Here is a 17038-nt window from a genome sequence, read left to right on the forward strand (position 1 = left end):
CACAGTAATTGACCTGATCATATCTTGATTCTCTGAAAGAGTTCATTCAATTCATAGAGGATGAACACATTACTCTAAGATATCTATTTACTTACATTGGTTTACCATTGGCTTGTCCCTGCAATTATCAAAACTGCTAGGTGATTAAATAGTATAATGTGTTTTATAGCTGTTTTCCTCATCTCTCACTTTCACAAATGTGGGGTAGTATTAGTATCAGTGAATACTGGAGAAATCATGACATTAAAGTTACTGACTAGCTGAGGCCACTAGGATGACTGATCAATTTACATTTATGGAGTGGCATGGTTAGCATATTTGATATCTGAGTGATGGGACAGGTCATGCATGCTAAAATTTTTGCTCTTTCTTTATACTCTACTATCCTCTCTAAATTTTTTTTACAATATTCACTGATGGTTTTTGAAATAGTAATAAAAGGACAGGCTAAGTTAAAAAAATTATTTTAATTTAATTTTTATTTTTGAGACAGGGTCTCGCTCTGTCACCCAGGCTGGAGTATAGTGGCACTATCTTGGCTCACTGCAACATCCACCTCCCAGGTTCAAACAATTCTCCTGCCTCAGCCTCCCAAGCAGCTGGGATTACAGGTGCATGCTACTGCGCCTGGCTAATTTTTCGTAGTTTTAGTAGAGACAGGGTTTTACCATGTTGGCCAGGCTGCTCTCAAACTCCTGACCTCAAGTGATCTGCCTGCTTGGCCTCCCAAAGTGCTGAGATTACAGAGTGAGCCACCATGCCCAGCCTAAGTTAAACATTTAAATACACTTTTACACTTTTTATTAGGGAAAACTTGGAAACACACCCAAGTAGAGCATACCCGAACCCTCATGTATCCATATCCCGGCTTTCACATGGCCATTCTTGTCTTGTTTATCCTCTAATCCACTTGCTGTGTTCCTTGCTAACTACCTGCATTGGATTATTTGGATGCAAATCCAAGACATCCTTGTTTTCCATAAGACAAGGTAACTAATATTCTTAGTACAAAGCTGGGAAGCAGGAGCTCACCTGTTGTTCTCACTGATGGGTTCTAAGGAAAGTGTGAGTTCCCATAAATATGTTTGTATTTCAGGCACGTTACATGACTGATCATCAACCTATATTATTTCTTCCAAGGTAAAACTCAATTTTCACAGAGTTTTATGGTGATATTATAAATTCACATTCTGAATTTTGGGTTTGAAGGTAAATATAACTTTTTTTCCTGAAATTTTAAGATCCACGAGGGAGCTGGAAGTTCCACAGATTGGTTTTAATAAACAAACTCCCTCAATGATGAGTGGTCTTTTGAAGAGCATGGTTAGAACTTGGGATTGTGCTTCCCATGACTACAAATGTACTTGTAGCTTAGGTGCAAAAGGGTAGGTCAGTGGGTAGCTAACTACTGAGGATTGATTTTCCTGACGCTGGTGTTTTATAAGTGTCACCCAGAACTGGCATATAAAGTGGCTCATTCACCCAAGTATCTTCCTTTCCTTTTTACAAAATCCTTGGCTGTTGTGGGGCCTACATCTCTTCATGATTATTATTGCATCTGGTGTCATGTTTTTCCAGCTGGTGTACTGCTTCCCTGTAGGCTTCTTGATGTTCACTCCTCCAGCAGCCTCCTGCCCCTTCGAGGGAGCTCATCCTATGACCCTGCTCTGCACAGGCAACCTTTCTAACCTGAGCTGTGATTACATGGATAGGTTTAGAAGCTGTTTATGGATCATACATATGGCTCATCATAAAAAAAGAATGTTAGGATTGATTAAAATTTCAGTTATGCGAATTTTGACTTTTCTTCTCCCCAAACATCACATACAAACAAAGCAGTATATTACTTTTGATCCAGTAGCTTTGGCTTTAAAAAAAAAAAAAGAAACAAAGGTGCTGATAGTCCGTGATACTTGAATGCCTTCAAAACAGAAATAAAAAATTAATATCTAACACTTTCAAACATACCATTATTTTGCATAAACACTTAAAACAAGCTGGATCAAGGATGTATTTTGAGGACTATATGCAGAGGATCTGACAATGTCCTGAAAGAGTGTATTTTATAAAAAGAATCCCCTTTAGCAGAATTTGTTGGCCTCCTAGTGACCATCCTCATGTTCCTGCCTTGCAGTCTGGCTATGAGTGGTTCTATGCATGGCTCTATTTTGAGGTGTGTCCCCTGCTTTGGCTTCTTCTAGGAGGACCTTCTGGAATTAGCCTCAGCTGTCTTCCCATGACTTTGTCTCTTGGCTCATAGACTGACCCTCATTTTTCTCTTCTCATCTCTCTCTAGTCCTGCATCATACTGACCCAGGTTGAAAAAACAGGAAAAAAGATGAGCCTAAAAGAAAGGAAAAACAAGAAAGTGAGGATGTTAAAAAAATGAAAGAAATTAAGAGCGTGAAGAAGCTACCATATTTCTTTGCTTAAAAATCTAGTCATCAAATATATCAACATTAAAAAAATAGATTTCAAAAACAGATATTGCTTCTTTCAGTAGCAGATTTAGGGACGCAGTGGGAACACTGCATGGGTGATTAACAGGTCATTTTAAACATTTGATTCAAAGTAGCTTTCATGCTTTTTCAGGCTTCAGGATTATTATTGCTTGTGGTAGGAGGTGGTGCCATGGTTCAGTTAGACTAGAGAGAAAACTTATTTGACTGTGAAAAAATAAGGATGGGATGACCATTAGAGGTATGTGTACTCCTAATATACTCACAGTAGCTTTCTTACAGCTAAGCTAAGCAGTGGGGAGCAAAGTCAGCTTCCCCTTTCAGAAAAGAAAATAATGGGAAATGGTGACTAGAGAGAGAGCTAAGGGCCACTTGGGAGGATTAAGCAGGCAGGATACTCTCTCTGTAAATTCTCCTGAATAGAGAATAGGGAGTCCTAAGAGAGTCTATAGTCCTGAAATAGTCAAAGGCAGAATTAGTAAGAGATGATTATAAGCCTCTGAAGACCACTGACTTTTGCCACATCCTCAGACCCAGCTTTCTCTGGGGCTCTGGGGGAGTCTTAGCGCATGCAGAGACTTGGTTCATCTCTTTGCCCCAGAAGAATACTTTCAGTCAATGGAAAAAAGCAATTCCTATCATATCTGAATTAAGATAGAAAAGACTTGCCTTTGAGAATATCACTTGCTTTTGGGTGCTTGGTAGTTATTGTCTACAAAGGATAAAGGTGGTCAGATGAAGAGAACTAAGAAACTTGGAGGTATGAAAAGGCCAAGTGCTAGGATTTATGAATAAACAATTTCCAAGCTATGCTCTCCATAGCATTAAAAAAATCATCTTGGGAACAACTTACCCAGAACATCTTTTAACTATTTACCACTGATCTAAATGCAATGATAAAAATAACTTTGTGACCCTAAAATGGAAGTGAATCAGATCTTACAAAGTAACTTAAATCATGCTATATCACAAAAGTCACACTAAATTCAGCTATCCCGTTTATAGGAATCATCATGTTTGTGTTCATATCTGGATTGGATTTGGAAATTTGATTTTGAAGTGTAGGAATGACTTTCAATATGTGATTGCTTATGACTTTCAAAATGTGATTATATGAAATTGAAATATACATATATTTCATACATATCAATATGTGAAATTATTCCTTAAATTTTTTTGCAACTTTGTTTTATTAATAGTGGCATTATATATTACTTCTGGCAATTGGTTGTCTAGAGCTTCCTCAGTGCATGTTTTAGCAGATGTTTTTAGAAATATTTCAGAGCTGCAGTTCTCAAGATGTCATCTGGAAACCCCTGTGGGTCCTTGAGACCCTTTCAGTGGGTCAGCAAGGTCAAAACTATCTTCATAATAAGACTAAAATGTTATTTGTCTTTTTCACTCCCATTCTCTCATGAGTGTAGAGTGGAGTTTTCCAGAGGTTACACAGCGTGTGATATCTTAAAAGATGAAATTCAAAAAGAACCCGGCTGTCTTCTACTAAGTCAGAAGCCAGGCATCAAAGATATTTCTGAAAATGTAAAGGAATATCATTCTTCTCATGTTTTTTTTTCTGGAAAATATTTTTTTTTAAAAAACTAAAACATGTTATTATAATATGCATTGGTTTATCATTCTTTCTAAGTAAATTGATAAATCAAGAATTTAAATATTTTTCAATTTTAATTTCTAATATGTTATAGTTGGATAGATGTAAATATAAACAGAAGCTCTTTGTGGGGCATGGTGATCTCAATTTTTTTTTTTTTTTGCAACAGGGTCTTGCTCTGTTGCCCAGGCTGGAGTGCAGTGGTGTGATCATGGCTTACTGCAGCCTCGACCTCCTACCTCACTACCTCAGCCTCTCAAGTAGCTGGGACCATAGGCAGGCTCTACCATGACTGGCTAATTTCTTAATTTTTTGTAGAGGTGCAGGTCTCCCTATGTTGCCCAGGCTGACCTCAAACTCCAAGGTTCAAGTGATCCTCCCACCTCAGCCTCCCAAAGTGTTGGGGTATAGGTGTGAGCCACCACACCTGGCTGGGTCTCAATTTTTAATATTATAAAGGGATCCTAGAGACTAAAAGTTTAAGAATTGCTGCTTTAGAGGTGTTTTGTTGTTGTCATTGTTGTTTTGTTTTGTTTTTGAGACAAGGTCTCGCTCTGTCGCCCAGGCTGGAGTGCAGTGGTGTGATAATGGCTCATTGCAGCCTGAACCTCCCAGGACTAAGCAATCTTCCCGCTTCAAACCCCCCACCCACCCCTAGTAGCTGGGACTACAGGCATGTGCCATTATCCCTGGATAACTTTCTGTATTTTCTGTAGAGGTGTGGTTTCGTCATTTTGCTCAGGCTGGTCTTGAACTCCTTGGGCTCGAGCCATCGGTGCAGCTCAGCCTCCCAAAGTGCTGGGATTACAGGTGTGAGCCACTGCGCCCCGCCTGTTTGAGTATTGATATTGGTAAATATCAAATCTTGATTATATATATTCCAATAAAAATAATTATTTTAAAGTGATTTTTGACTTGGGTTCCCAAAATACTTGTGCATCTATCATTTTACAATAAATCTGAGATGTAGGCAAGTCAGAAATTATTCCTACTTAAAATATGAAAAAAATCAAGAAATCAAGAATTTTAGATTGCATACTAAGTTAGCAGAAGAGAAATTATACATAAGGTACTTTCAACTCTCTCCCAGTTATTTGGCTAATTTTAAAATTAGCCTTTTGCCCTGTACACTTCAGTGTAATTGTGATTGTGTAATTGGCATTGTGACACAACATGGAACTACCTGCAGCCACTTTCACATTAAACGTCTTCACCTCCTGAGCTAACTCACTTCCCTTTACTGCAACAGACAGCTAACCATAGTTCAATGCTTTCCTGTCATTCAAACACTGTAATCTTCTTTCTGTAGTTGTTTAGGTCTTCATCCTTTCTCCGTACAACTTTTTACAACGGCCAACAGGTTCTCGGGTATACCCAACAGATTGACTTCCACTTGGGAGAAAATTCCAAAGTAGTGATCTCTTCAGGCTTGTCATGCTAATTCCCTGCTCAAGAGCTTCTAAAAGCTCCCACCAGCAAAAGTTTTTACTCTTTTGCTAAGTTTTCAATGCTCCCACGGTTGGTCTCACCTTACCCATTTAATTTTATTTCTCTTCCCTCTACCAATAATTAATTTTTTCCAGGAAGACTGTCTTCCTTATACTAGCTTCACTTCCCCTTCAATAATAGCACTTAGAATTTCTGTTTTTGCTCATTAATCCTTTAATGCTCCTGCGAACCAAGCCCAGGATCAGGACAACATATTTGGCCATGGTAGAGCCAATATTCAAACCTAGGTGTGTGTAGCACTGAAGCCACTGCTCTTAGCTATTATACCAACTATATTAGTAATTCAATTACATTAAAATGGGCTAAATGACCCATGATTGCATGCTCAGATTGGTTAAAAGAAAACATCTAAATGCATTTACAAGAGACACATCTAAAATATATGGATACAAAAAGATGAAAAGTTATAGGATGGAATTATAAACACACTCACAAAGCTGGTGTAGTTAAACTCTAAAACAAAAACCATCATTAGAAACAAAGAGGGACACTTGATAATTATAAAAGGTTCAGTTTGCCAGAGAAATATAACAATTTTGATATATCTAATACATAGCTTCAAAATAGAGAAAATAAAAATTAGCAGACCTACAAGGAAAAATGAATAAATCTATAACAGTGGAATATTTCAACATACTATCAATAACTAATAGAATAAGTAGATAAAATACCTTTGATTTAAAAGATTTAAACAATATAATCAGCAAATTTGAACAGGCATTATATGGAACTCTATACTCCCAAACAGGAAAGAATACTTGTTCTTTTTAAATACAAAAGTGAATTATTTATAAGTGAAAATACAGTTATTAAAACTTGAAGGAATAAAGTGAGTTGCTTAGAGAGAAATTTATACCCCATAGAGATATAGTCTCTAAAAAAAAAACTGCCAGAATGGTAGCACACACCTGTAATTCTAGCTACTCAGGAAGCTGAAGTGGGAAGATTGCCTGAACCCAGGAGTTCCAAGTTACAGTGACCTATGATCATGCCACTGCCCTCCGGCGACAGAGTGACCTTGTCGCAAAAAAAAAAAAAAAAAAAAAAAAAAGTAAAGAAACAACAAACAAGTATAAATAGAAAATCCGAATAGCATTATGTTATTTAATCTATGAATAAAAACCTTCCCATAAAGAAAACTCTAGGTCCAGATTGTTTCTTTGGTGAATTCTACCAGACATTTAAGGAAGAAATAATGATCAATCTTATACAAACTCTTCTTGACACTAGAAAACAAAGGAGTACTCATTAGCTTGTTTCATGAGGTCAGCAAAACCTGACATGAATATTACAGAAAGAAAAATTTCTTTTAAATTACTTTTAAATATAAATATACTTTTAAATATAAATACAAAAATCCCTAAACAACATTTTAATATACTGTATTTAGTAATATATAAAAAGGTCAATATCTCATGACCAGGTTGGGTTTATGCCAGGATTACAAGGTTTCCTTAACAGTAGAAGGCCAATCCTTATAATTTACCTTACTAACAGAGTAAAAGAGAAAAATCATATGATTATCTCAACAGATACAGAAGCCACCCCTGCCACCAGCCCATGCTTTTTTTTTTAAGACAGAGTCTTTCTCTGTCACCCAGTCTGGAGTACAATAATAGCACAATCTTAGCTCACTGCAACCTCCGCCTCCCGGGTTCAAGTGATTCTCCTGCCTCAGCCTCCTGAGTAGCTGGGATTATAGGTGTGTGCCACCAAGCCTGGCTAATTTTTGTATTTTTAGTAGAGATGGGATTTCGCCATATTGGCAAGGCTGGTCTTGAACTCCTGGCCTCAAGTTATCTGCCTGCCTCTGCCTCCCAAAGTGCTGGGATTACGAGTGTGAGCCACCATGCCCGGCAAGAAAAAACATTTGCTAAAATTCAATATCCATTCATGATAAAAACTGTTGGCAAACTATGATCAAAAGTGGAGTTCCTTAATCTGCTAAAAGGTTTATTAAAAAAGCAAAACATCAGAACCCTACTTCAAACAATGGCAAAATGTGGAGAGATTTCCCTTGGAAATCAGGAACATTATAAGGTTGCCATCATCTAAACTTCTATTCAACATTGTACTGGAGGTCCTAGCCAGCTGGGTAAGGCAAGAAAAAGCACAAGATATAACAATTGAAATAGAAGAAATTAACTGTCATTATTCACAAATGATATAATTCTATGTAAAAGATCTAGAAGAATATATAATAGTTAAGATAGTGTGATACTGATACAAAGTTGATAGATAAACCAATGGAACAGAATAGAGAGCCCAGCAATAGATCAGTGCTTATATGGACACTCGATCTATGACAGAGGTGGCAATGTCAAACAAGAGCTTTTCAACAACTGGTGCTGAGACAACCCCCCATACCAATGTGGGGAAAAAAAAAACTTGACCTCTACTCCATAAACACCAAAATCAATTCCAGGTGAACTATAGATATAAATATGAAAGGCAAATCGATATAGATATGAAAGTCAAAAAAGCCTTATAAAAATAAGGCTTCTAGAAGATAATACAGGAGAATTACCTTCACTACCTCAAAGCAGAAAAAGATATCTTAAACAGAACACAAAAAATGTCAAATAAAGGAAAAGGTTGGTAAATTTGGTCACAATGAAAGTTAGATCTATTGCTCTTCAAATATCACTATTAGGCAAATAAAAAGGCAAATCACATAATGAAATTAGAAATTTGCAATACATCTATCTGAAAAAGGCTCATATCTGAAATATATAAATAATTCTTACAAATCAATAAGACGATGACAGGTAACCAACTGAAAGATGAATAAGAGCCTTGAACAGGAGTTTCACAAATAACCACATCCAAATAGTCAACAAACACATAAAAAGGTGCTTGATCTCATTAGTAATCAGGGAACTGCAAATTAAAACCACAATAAGATAATAGTACACATCTACCAGAGTGACTGAAACTAACTAGATTGACAATAACACATATTAGAGCAATGGGAACTTTCATATACTGCTAGGGCAGCAAATTTTGTAAAATCCCTTTGGAAAATAGATTAGTGTTTCATTATCTATTACAGTTAAGCACAGTTAAACATTATGTACACTTTCTGACCTAGGAATTCCACTCTTAGATGGATACTCAACAGAAATTCACATGCCTGTACACCTAGAGACATCTACAACAATGTGCATAGCAACGCCTATCCACAGTAGTATGAAACTGGAAACACTTCGAATGTCCATGTCCATTAATTGTCGAAAAGATAAACTCTGATATATGGATTTAATAGAATACTATACAGCAAATAAAATAAATGCACAACTACAACAATATTATTAAAACTCATAAAGATAATGTTGAATGAAAGAAACCAGACAAAAAAGAACATATCATAATCTTCTATTTATATAAATGCAAAAAACAGAAGCAGGTAAAAGATACATGCTTAGTTGATAAAACCATAAAAAACAAACAAGGAAGTGCTTATCATACATCTAGGACAATGGTTACCTTTGGTGGCAGGGAGGGTGCATAAAGTGATTGGGAGAGAGCATAAGGGGGACTTCTGGATTCTGTAATGTTCTATTTCCTGACCTAGATGGTAGATTAAAGGTGCTTGATTTGTGATAATTTATGCTTTGGTTCACTTTTCTCTGTGTTATATTTCACAAAAAAGGGTATAAAAATCCAAGAATTCCTATATTTAGGGATCACTCAGAAGCTCAGAAGACAAGTAATGAAAATCAGAGCAATAAAGAAATTTGGTGCATGATTCCAGGAGTTAATCTATCCTATTTAGACTTTTTTTTGTGCCTCAAGTTAGAAGATGTCATGAATGCAAATAAATCCACTCCATTGAAAATTACAGGTCATACATTCACTGCTTGTTTCTGTGCATGTGGTCTGTTCTCAATTAAGAGCCAAATGTCCCAGGACTCAGAAAGGACAGGATTGTTGAGATGGCCCACCTAAAAGTGATATTCACTGAGGTTTTAATTTTTGTGGGAATCACAAGAATCTCGATGGACTTGGCTTCATATGAAATATCTGTTCCTCTGGTAGCATGAATTCAGGGTATCCTGCTTGGGTTCTACTTTTGTATGGAGAGGTGGTAGGAAACTCTTCATCAAGGTCACCTTCATCCTTATTCCCACTAATAGTATTACATAATTTTTTTCCCACTTACGGACTGACTTCTAACTAGCCTGATTATACCATGTAAATGAGGCATTGGCTTAAACACTTTTGCATCTCATAGCACCTAGTAGTGAATTAGGTACATGATAGGCTTTCAACAAATGCTTTTACCGTCTGTATGTTTTCATTATTGCACACATATTTAAAATATATACAATCAGTAGTTTTCCTACTGGTACATAATTTTGGTTTACATTAAGCTTTTCATCACCCAGAAGAAAGCTTTTTGTTACTCTGTTAATATCTGCAAAATTTATAAATTTTTGCCTTCTGAGAGTTGGCAAGAAGCATATCTATAACTTAATTTGGACAAGGAAGCAGTTAACTACATTTACATTTAAAGTATTTTAGTAGTGTCAGATTGAGCACTCCAGGGAGTCAGGCAAAAATTAACAGATCCTTCCGAGCTTGACTGGATAGTGCTCGAACAATCGCTTAAGATCTGGAGATCTAGCACAAAAATCAAGTCCTCCTCATTGTCTGCCTTTTCTCAGAACCATTAAATAGTTATTTTACATTAGTCTAACAACTCTTAGAATGTCTTAACTTTTTTACAGAGCCTGTGTTACAAAGGAGGTGGTGAATCAGAAAGGAGGTAACTGCATAGGCTTGGAAACCTTACGGAAACCCTTTTTCTTACCACTCCCAAAACTTACCTTTGACTTGCACATTACATAGAAATAAACTTATTTCTGATGGTTAGATCTGCAAGATGGCTTGTAAAAGCCTATCTAATCCATAATGTACTGGAAATGGTATTATTTTGACCACACCTAATCATTTATAGCATTTTTTTTTCTGACAAAAATACATTTACAGCCCTAGGTCAGTATGCAAGGGACAAATACTTCTCGCATATTTTTCTTCTCCATACCCCAGTGTGGGTTATAACAGTAGTATGGGAAAAGTAAGGTTGATATCTCCAGGCACCAGTAACTTAAACTCTACAACTGTGCTATCAAATATAGTCACCATGATCCACATAAGGCCATTTAAGTTTAAATTAATTAATTAAAATTAAAAATTCAGTTTCTCAGTTATCCTAGCCACATTTCAAGTGCTCATAGTCACATATAACTAGCAGTGACAGTACAGATACAGAACATTCCCATCATCTTGGAAAGTGCTCTTCTATGAGGTAACTTTCTACATTAAATATTAGCTAGGCATTTTCCCTTCCTTCCTTCCTTCTTTCTTTCCCTTTTCTTTTCTTTTTTTTTTTTTTTTTGACAGGGTCTCACTCTGTTGCCCAGGATGGAGTGCAGTGGCACAGTCTTGGCTCACTGGAACCTCCATTAGCTAGGCATTTTCACATGGGGGAAAAGAGGAAAACAGTTCCCATGGGGACTGTGGCTCAGTGTCTCTCCCCAGATTCAAAGTGACGAGTCACTTATAAATTAAGTCTCAGATTCTTATGTGGGATATGAACTCTGTCTTCATGGAGTTTATGGCCTACTGGGAGAAACAGACATGAGTAAATGAAAAGTTAATTAACATATAAAGGCAGTATATGATAAATGATAAGCAAGAGGATAAATTCTCAGGGAAAGAATAGATTTAAGAGACACAGAGGATAATGTACTGTTGATGTACTTAATATAAAAAGCAAAAGAGGAAAAGGCTGAAAATAACCCTGAGGTTGATGGAACAGGATGACAGTGGCACCTTGGTGGACTATAGGGAAGCATAAAAGGGAGGGGAAAATGAGCTCAGTTTCTACCCCATTCAAGGAAGCACATGGAGAATCACGGGATTACATTCTTGCAAAAACAAAAAATGACCTACTGTATCAAAGGCTACAGGACATCTCAATTCAATAACTGATAGGTCTAGACAGCTGTTATCATATTTCTCTGCAACAACTTCATCAGTGACATCTGAGATTGGATTCTAAAGATACAGGAGGAAGTAAAACATGAGGAAATGGAGGTAATGCCTAGATGAACTGAGGGGATAGTATACAGGAATAATTCTTGGCTCATTAATTATTGGATTGAGCCACCTCCATCTATCTGTTTTGGAGACTGCTTTATCAGGTCAGAGGAGATGAGTGTGACTTTCTTCAGATTGTGCAAGACAAAAAGAACACCATTAGAATTATGTACATGACACTGGAAGGCAAAGTGGGTTTTAAAATTTTAAAATAAGAGACAATTCCTCTAATTGACAACAAAATCAAGTAAAGGAAAGGAAGCTAGGATTTTTCTTCTGTTATCAAACATGTAGGAGCATATAGCCACTTTTCTGGTCATCAGCTGAATACTGAAAATGTCAATCAGGTGCAACTTCTTTGTTGTGAGGGTAAGCAACAAAGTATGCAAAAGCCAGAAACTAGTGGCTTGCAGGCTTTGATATTTAATTTTACAAGATCAACTAAAGATTCTCTTTTTTCAGTCATAAATACCTAGGAAAGTGCTATATGTGTTTCATGTTCTTGCACCTCATGAATGAGGTCGTGATAGCTGTGGTGGCAATCTCTGAAATTCTTCCCAGAACTCAATCCTTAAGAACCAGGAGTATAGTTTATAATTAAAGTGAAAATTTATTTTAGAAAGTTCAATTTTAGAATCTATAAAATAAAAAACAAAAACCCCAAGCCTATGTAAGTAATTTTAACATAAAATGTTAATGGCCCCAAACTCTAATGGTGGAATAAGGACAATAACATGAAGTATATGGTATTTGAGATAAAATATAGCTATTTAAGAAAAGCTTCTTACTCTCCTTGAGGCTTCATCTATAAAATAAGGATAATAAAACTTGTGTCATTGTGTTACTGCAAAGATTAGATATGTATAAGATGCCTAGGTTATGGCCATTTTTTATATTTAACAAATTCCTAATTCTTTCTTGTTTCTACAACTGTACTAAATTATTTTAATAGCTGCAAAAGTATTTTACCATATTGACTAACCATTTCTCTGTTGCTAGACATTTGGACTGTTTTCAATGGTTTGGTATCTCTTCGTATATAAATTTCAGAGGACATTCGGACCTCCTGTAAAGGCCAGGTAATATATATTTTGGGGCTTGTGGGACCACATAAGGTCTCTGTTGCATATTCTTTTAAAAAATTTCTTGTTTTCTTTTAACAACCCTTCTCAAATACAAAAACCATTAGCATGAGGGCTGTGTAAAAACAGGCCACAGACTAGAGCTGGCCCTCCAACAGCAATTTGCTTAGCTCTTAATTGAGAGTTTTTAACCAGTCTGGGCCTCTTTGGAAGTTCACTCTAAAGGCATAATCTCAATTTTAGAAGCTGGCAACATCCAAGAGAGCAATTGTTAGTCTCTAGTCCCATGGATGTGGTGTTCTTCAGATTTCTCTGCCAATATTTTTCTTCTTAGGAAAGCATGATGTGAAAGTGGTGACAGGATGGAGAATGACAATGGCCAGTGTATGTGAGTTTTTGTCTAAGCTAATTCTTATGCAAGACACCGGCTGAAAAACAGGTGAGGAGCACTTTTCACGTGCTATCTTCCAGAAATGAATTCAATCTGTAAATAACTGAGATGTCTTCACAGCTCTTGGGTAATTTTTGTCTGTAGCAATAAGAAACTTTATCTCTATTAAAGTTAGGAAGGGGTTAGGATCCAGTAATGAATGAAATGAGAACTTAAGTTGCAACTCAGTTTCTGTACTTACTTGTGATCTAGCATTAAACACAGTGCCAGGCACGAAATAGGTGGTGAGAAATAAGAAAATGATAGAGCTATTTGCTCTAATGGTTAGAGGCAATGATGGTCAGCTTTGAGTTACTTTGGTGACCCCGCAGGGAGGAAGAGCACAGGTGGAACATTAGAATCTCTTTCAGGAAAAGGATGCCGCTGGATCCATCAGGTCCAGTAGCACTGCCCATTTCTCCTGCTCCAAGGCATCTGCCCTCGAAAGCCCCCAGGCCACACCCGAGGACACCACCCAGGGTTCTAGGACACCTCGAGGGCGGACGTGGTTTGGCTCTCGGTCCAGCTGGACCGGGCTGGGCCAACCGTGAGTCAGCTCGAACTCACCTGCTTGGCAGGTGCGCGCTTCCCGAGGCGTGACAAGGGAGCGCCGGCGCGGTGGGTTGGGGGCAGAGAATGTGAAGCTCCAGACGCATGGCACCCGCCGCCAAGTCGCCGCGGTGGCTGCCGGGATACGCCGCAGCGAATGGTCGCGCCGGGCGCCGCTCTGAGTGACCTTTCACCCGCGCCCAGCGGTTCCGGGCGGCAGCACAAGGCGGTAGCCATGGCGGAGGCGGCGGCTGCAGCGGGTGGGACTGGCTCGGGCGCGGGCGCGAGCTACGGGTCTGCAGCGGACCGGGACCGGGACCCGGACCCGGACCGCGCCGGGCGGAGGCTGCGGGTTCTCTCTGGCCATCTGCTGGGCCGGCCCCGGGAGGCTCTGAGTACCAATGAGTGCAAAGCGCGGAGAGCCGCGTCGGCGGCCACGGCGGCGCCCACGGCCACTCCCGCCGCGCAGGAGTCGGGCACCATCCCAAAGAAGCGGTGAGTAGCGGTATGTGGAAGGAGTTAGCGTCGAGGGACCAGGCCGGGCCTGTGCTGCAGGAGGGCACAGGCGAGGTGGGAAGGGAAGTGACACGGGTGGGCGGAAGGCATCCTGGTCCCTGAAAGTAGGGACCCACCTCTCTTTCGAGAGAGTGGACTAGACCCTGGATTCTGTCAGGAAGGGGGCGGGATGGGATGGTGGATTTTGGTCACTATGTGAGGGTAACAGGCTTGAAGAACTCTCATTGGAGAAGGGTTTAAAGGATTCCTTTTTCCTGAGCTTTTAGTGCCAGGAATTCATTTTTTATCTTGAATTAATACTTTTGGTGCTGAGGTCTTGGAATGGGTAGCAGAGGTTCTATTTTTCTCCGAGGAGATATAAATTTGTACTAGATGATAGATCATAGGAATCTCTCTCATTCGCGAAAGCCTGCTGTGGGGGAAACTGGTGGTGCCCTGGAAAAAGGTGCTGACTGGTTTCTGTGGGGTAAGTTCCACTTGCTTAGGATCAAGATGTATTGACTTTGAGGGAGGAAACCGATGAATGGTAAGAAGCCATAAACTGCAAACACTAGCTAGTGGTTTAAGGTGTGGTGGTATAGCTACTGAGCTCTATGTAACCAGAAGCTAAAAGACAAGAGTCTGCCGATGAGGGATGTTTGTAAGAGATCTTGACTTTCGATGTTTTTGGAGAAATCTTTTTTTTTTTTTTTTTGTATTTTTAGTAGAGACAGGGTTTCACCGTGTTAGCCAGGATGGTCTCGATCTCCTTAATCTCTGATGAAGGCTATTAGGAGAAGCTACTTTCTGACGTGTGGCTTTGTCACCGTGGATAAATGGATAAACCGAGAGTGAAAAAAATAAGTAGCTAATGTTTAAAGTGTACTTTTAAGTGTGCCAAAGTGTGCTAAATCCTTTGTTTCTTCCCAAGCTATGAGGTATGTGCGGTTTTCTCCCATTTTACAGATGAATAAATTAAGTCTGCTGGAGTCTTAGCAGATATGCTGTGTGACAGGTTAGAATTTGAGCACATCAAATTGACTTCATGGCCAAGTTCTTAAGCTATACTTGCTTCTGATGAATTAATTCAACATACATGAGTCTTTACAAAATACACACTGTACCAGCAATACAGAAATTTAAAAATACGGTATTTACTCTTAAGGAAGGAATAGCTTAGTAGGTAAAATTATAATACAGCGTTATAAGAAACTTAACTGGGAACTATACCAACTGGTCATTTAACCCAGTTTTGTGTTTGTGTTTGTTAGTGCAAAGATGTTCCAAAGTAAAGATTGTCTGAGTAAATTTTGGATGTTTGCATTACTAATAGTTTGCCAAAGGGGGAAATTGTTCTTGGCATACAAACAGTATGTTCACAGGTAAAGAAGTGAGAGACAAATTAGGGAACTGCTGAGACTCAAGTGTAGTAGGAGAGGGTGAGAATGACAGGGGACGAAGACTGGAGAGGTGAATCTTGTTTACAGGATTTTACGTGGGGCAATACATGATTAGATTTAGCTTTGATAAAGGTCACACTGGGAGCAAATTGAAGACAGTTGAGCATTTTGGCAATATAATGGCTGGGAACATAGACCTGGATTTCAATTTCCACTACACCGTTACAGCTGTATGATCTTGGGCAAATCACTTAACCTCTGAGAGTTTCAGTCACCATCATTTGTAAAAACGGGAACAGTAATCCTGTTTTGCAGTGTTGCTGTGAGAATTGAAAAAAATAGAGTTAAATGATCAAGTGTTTAGTGCAATGCCTGTTACATAACCTTTCAAAGAATGGTAGTTGCAATTTTCACAGTGTCTAAAGGCAGAGAGACTAGGAGACTATTATCCCAGGGAGAAATGGTGGGATTCTGAACTAAGGCATATTATTGGGAGTAGGCAACTTAATTGAGAAAATGCTAGGAGGTAAATTTTCCATAACTTGGTTACTGAGTGGTGGGGAGGGGAGGAATAAAGGATTTCATGTCGTCTCCTGGCTTCAATTGAGGTTATATTATTAATAGCTGTCATTGGGTTTAAAATTTTCTAAATGGTTTCATGTACATTTATGTGTTCTCATTTGTATGCATATATGTGATTGTACATTTTATGCAGATTCACACTCTTAGAACCAAGTAAGGAGGGCAGGTTTTCCTTATGGTTAGATTTAATGGCTTGGTTTACAGCATTCAGAGAAAAAATAGTAACATTTGTAAGGCACACCAAGATGATGGTTGAAGGTGACTGGTCAGGGATGCCCTGTGTGGCTGCTCCAAGGACTGAAGGCATCGATAGTACAGGCACGACTGTAACCCATTTGTTGCATAGGTTACAGCTGGTGGGAAGCTCTGGTCTTTGGTTTGGGGTTAGACGACTAGTGGTAAAATCTAGTCCTGTACTGGTACTTTGAGATTTTTATCAAAATATGAGGGAACACAGAAACTTGTATTAGATGACACATCAAAAGCTTCCACAGAGGGTGATATACTTGATAGATAATCATGAGGAACCCAAGTCTCCCTTCTACTTCCTACTTAGCTGGGCCTGCAGTTGCCAGCTACAGAATCCAGCCTAAAGGGAAGATAAATGATAGAGGAAGAAGGAACCACAGTATATATCTAATAACGTGTGAGTATGCCTATATGTCAATTATTTTGGAATAATTTTGTGATTTGTGTATTATTCCTTCCCTTTTGTTACTTTGGATGAACATTGCTTGTAATTGTTTTATCACATGGTTGTTTTATCACATGGTTGGTTATAGCACATGGCCTGGAGTAGTGACTTCTTGAAATGCCAT

At 38.5% G+C, this 17038-nt stretch overlaps 2 protein-coding genes across 6 annotated transcripts in view; one reads left to right on the forward strand and one right to left on the reverse strand.

Moving 5' to 3' along the window:
• NFE2L2 (NFE2 like bZIP transcription factor 2) overlaps nucleotides 1-13879 on the reverse strand; it is a 161932-nt gene extending 148053 nt beyond the window's left edge. For all 3 annotated transcript variants that reach the window (XM_054679127.2, XM_063790592.1, XM_054679126.2), the window contains exon 1: nucleotides 13762-13879. The gene's annotated coding sequence lies outside the window, so the exon portion shown is untranslated. The remainder of the gene's footprint in view (nucleotides 1-13761) is intronic.
• AGPS (alkylglycerone phosphate synthase) overlaps nucleotides 13854-17038 on the forward strand; it is a 146887-nt gene continuing 143702 nt past the window's right edge. The window contains exons 1-2 of one of the 3 annotated variants that reach the window (XM_016950090.4): nucleotides 14230-14725; nucleotides 16777-16866. Coding sequence is in view for 1 of the 3 variants with exons in the window: in XM_001154263.8 (XP_001154263.6) it covers nucleotides 13901-14238 (338 nt within the window). In the remaining 2 variants the exon portion in view is untranslated. Of the gene's footprint in view, nucleotides 14726-16776; nucleotides 16867-17038 lie in introns of all 3 variants that reach the window. The other 2 variants (XM_001154263.8, XM_001154159.7) reach the window with 2 other exon arrangements.

Source organism: Pan troglodytes, chromosome 13, assembly GCF_028858775.2.
Source record: "Pan troglodytes isolate AG18354 chromosome 13, NHGRI_mPanTro3-v2.0_pri, whole genome shotgun sequence".
Taxonomy (NCBI): Eukaryota; Metazoa; Chordata; class Mammalia; order Primates; family Hominidae; genus Pan; species Pan troglodytes.